The 3293-nt window shown below is 40.4% G+C and overlaps 1 protein-coding gene across 1 annotated transcript in view; it reads right to left on the bottom strand.

The window, feature by feature from the left end:
- Window positions 1-490: 490 nt before the first annotated feature.
- Window positions 491-3293, bottom strand: part of LOC107746974 (triple functional domain protein-like) — a 177464-nt gene continuing 174661 nt past the window's right edge. Inside the window, exon 57 of the mRNA XM_016561341.1 lies at window positions 491-2843. Coding sequence (XP_016416827.1) covers window positions 2298-2843 — 546 coding nt within the window. The 3' untranslated portion in view covers window positions 491-2297. The remainder of the gene's footprint in view (window positions 2844-3293) is intronic.

The raw sequence follows: 3293 nt of genomic DNA, 5'->3' as shown, positions 1-3293 counted from the left end.
CACAAGAAAACACGCACACAAATACCTTACCTGGATATTTCTTAATTAACTGCAATTTCTTAATTAATAGGAAACCGGAAACCAGCATGCACAATAATTACAATAAAAATGTGACCGTGCAAATGCATTAGGCTACATTGCCTGATTGGTTAAATGTAATAAAATCAACGTGCACATATGAATTCTTAACATTCTTTTTGTTCTGCAAAACAACTGACTGTAATTCACTTACAGTTGCCTGCACATGCCGACACCACTGCGATAAGATCAGGGTGAGCTTAATTAGTCATGTATCTGTTTTGGGATCTTACCAAGATCACAGCACCTGCAGATGCAGCTTTCACACCTGCCTGTTTTCACATGGTCTGGGTGAGTCCTCAAGAGACACAGACAGGAAATATGTAAAAATACTAATCCTCAGATTAGATAGACCTACTGTACGACAACATTCTTCCAATCCCATATAAACAAAGACGCTGGAGACTAGTTGTACGAATAAAATGTTTCAGATGTTTAATCTCAAAAATAACCAAGGGTAAAGTTACTTATGTACAGCACAGAATGTGCAAACATGTATGGTTTCTGTACAAAGAAATATACATGCAAAAATAACATCCAGTCAAAAACATTCAAAATGACATTGTTATGTAAAAAAACAGGGTGTTGCTATGTCCAGGTTTTTTTTAATGGTGTCTGTACATCTATACATTATGAGAAACTAACTTAAATAAAACATGAAAAATCATACTAACATTACTGACGCAGCATGTTATTCACCTCCTTTATATTCAGCAATAATTGCAACTAGGTTTTAGTGACAAGGGTTGACCGTTGTTATTTTGGATTATTAGAGCACTGCGACTGGCCTCTTAAACTTCAACCCACAATTTGGAGGCAATTCACTTTATACTTTCTCCCTGTACAGCAGAAACAGTACATGGGGAACGATTCATCTCATTGTATTTAAAACAAGGTGAACTGAAAACAAAGAATAATTCTTGTCATTTAGTCATGCAAACTTACATTAACAGACTACTGCTACAATGAGCAGATATGGAAATTAAAATTCCTAATAATCTGACAATATGAAGCACTACTTCAATTCAATTTGATTAACAAAAACCGAACAAGACACAATAAATAAATCAACAATCAATACAAGTAAACTCCTGCTCCAGGAGTCAGAACTGCATTCATAACTTACAAATTATAACCACCAAACAGGGAGATGAAGAAGCATTTAGGTAACTTTGGTATAACGATAAAAATAACGACATTCATAACCAAAGTGTGACAAAGACACAAATGATTTTTCACCAATGAGGCTTAAGCTTACAAAATAACACTGAACACAGAAATCTCAGCAAAAGAGCCACGGACACATTCTATTTTAACTCGCAGTGGCTGACACATGTACTTAACAATGTTGATTTAACACGAATCATTATAAATAGCTGCAAAATGGTAAAGCCCCAACATTGCACATTTCAACAAGTTACAAAGAGTGCACATTTGCTGTGGTTACCGACACTTCCTGCCTTCGGCGGCTTTCCAGCTTGTATTCTAACTGGTCAGTTGAAAGTCATGAGCAGCCAATGAGAAAGCATTTCAAACACTGCAAGTTAACATGAATGAAGGCAGGTCCAGTTTATTTACAACATAAGGCTGATAGACAGACGTGAGTTGAAATCAAAAGTTTATCTTTTACTTCTCGTCCGAAAGAGTTGCAGCTGTTAAAAGTCGTTTCATTTGTTATGATCGATTTCCAATATGGCTGTATGTTTATCAAACATGGAACTTGAGATGAATGCTTCCCTTTAAATCTTTAAATAAGCTTTTTTTTTTTTTTTTCTCTCCAAAACGTTCAGGATAAAGATATCATCTTTACTGTGCTTCTATACATGGTTTGTACAAAATGTAATCTTTCCTGAAAGTAGCTATTCAAATTACAGTACTCCACTGAAACAACCTGATTGAAATACTGTCCGAACATGAGGCTAAACCTTTCTGGCTCAGGGAAAAACCTTCAAAAGGACCTTCTTAATTCACATTTCTTTTTCTTGTAAGCTTTGTCCATACAAAGAGAGAACATGTACATGTAGCAGAAATGATTTTTGAAGGGTTGGAAAAGGGGACTTCAGAGTTTTGTCAGCAGCAGTTACAGTAACAGAGACCCAGAACCGTTTCAGAATGACTCTAAAAGCAGGATGAGATTTCAGCATATATCAGCAACCTATACTTTCCTTAATATCCTACTCAGAACTGCAGGAGAACGAGATTTGCACTCTAAGTTTCTCTCAGCTCTGGCTAAGCAGGCGACTACGCAGGAATGCTCGGAAACTGGCCACGGGTCGCAGGTCGTTCTGATGTTTCCTCCGCTCTATAAAAGAGATGAGTCTGGAAGTGTCGAGGTGAGCTGCTCCAGAGGCTGCGTTGGGCTGCAGCCATGGCTGCTCACGCAGGCAAACCTGCGCAGAGGGACGTCTGCACGGCTCGCCTTGGAGTAGGACGCATACCAAGTCCCGCGCCGCCGGACTCACGCCGCGGAAGTAGTCCTCCGGGAAGCTGAAGTCGAGGCGGCAGATGTTGAGGCAGGTCTCCTCGACGCTCTCGTCCAGGAAAGGGGACGCCCCGCTGAGCATCACGTAGGCCAGCACGCCTAGACTCCAGAGGTCAGACGCCAGAGCCGCGGGCTCACCCAGCACCAGCTCAGGGGCGGAGAACTCTGGGCTGCCCAGCAGAGGCTGGATGTACGGGGTGCTGGAGAGATGTGCCGCATCACCAAAGTCCGTCAGTTTGACTAGAGGCTGGGTTGACGTTTGCTCGATTAATACATTCTCGGGCTGAAAGACACATAATGGAGATAAGTATGGGATAGCAAACACATGACAGGTTCAAAATGTAAAAAGAGAAATTAAATAGCACACTTGACTTCAGACTGATGTAATCTCTTACTTCACTCAGTCTTATTTACAAATGTCTGATAAACATTAAAATATATTTACATATATTCTAGGGCTGCACGATAAATCGCATGCAATATTTAATGCGCATCTTGTCAGTAAAGCCGCTTCTGTAATCAGCGGTAAATCTCCATCACGTGCGTGCTTTCACATTGAGCAGCATTTACTACACAGAGCCGTTGTTCACTGACAAGCTGCGCAAAAAATCACGCGATTATGAATGTGGTTTTGCGCAGCTCATCAGTGAACAACGGCTCTGTGTAGTAAATGCTGCTCAGAATCAGAATCAGAATCAGAATGAGCTTTATTGCCAGGTATGTTTACACATAC

This window comes from Sinocyclocheilus rhinocerous, unplaced genomic scaffold (genome assembly GCF_001515625.1).
Source record: "Sinocyclocheilus rhinocerous isolate Xijiao unplaced genomic scaffold, SAMN03320098_v1.1 scaffold529, whole genome shotgun sequence".
NCBI lineage: Eukaryota > Metazoa > Chordata > Actinopteri > Cypriniformes > Cyprinidae > Sinocyclocheilus > Sinocyclocheilus rhinocerous.
Note: the sequence above shows the minus strand (reverse complement) of the source record. Positions and strands in the feature narration are given on the sequence as shown.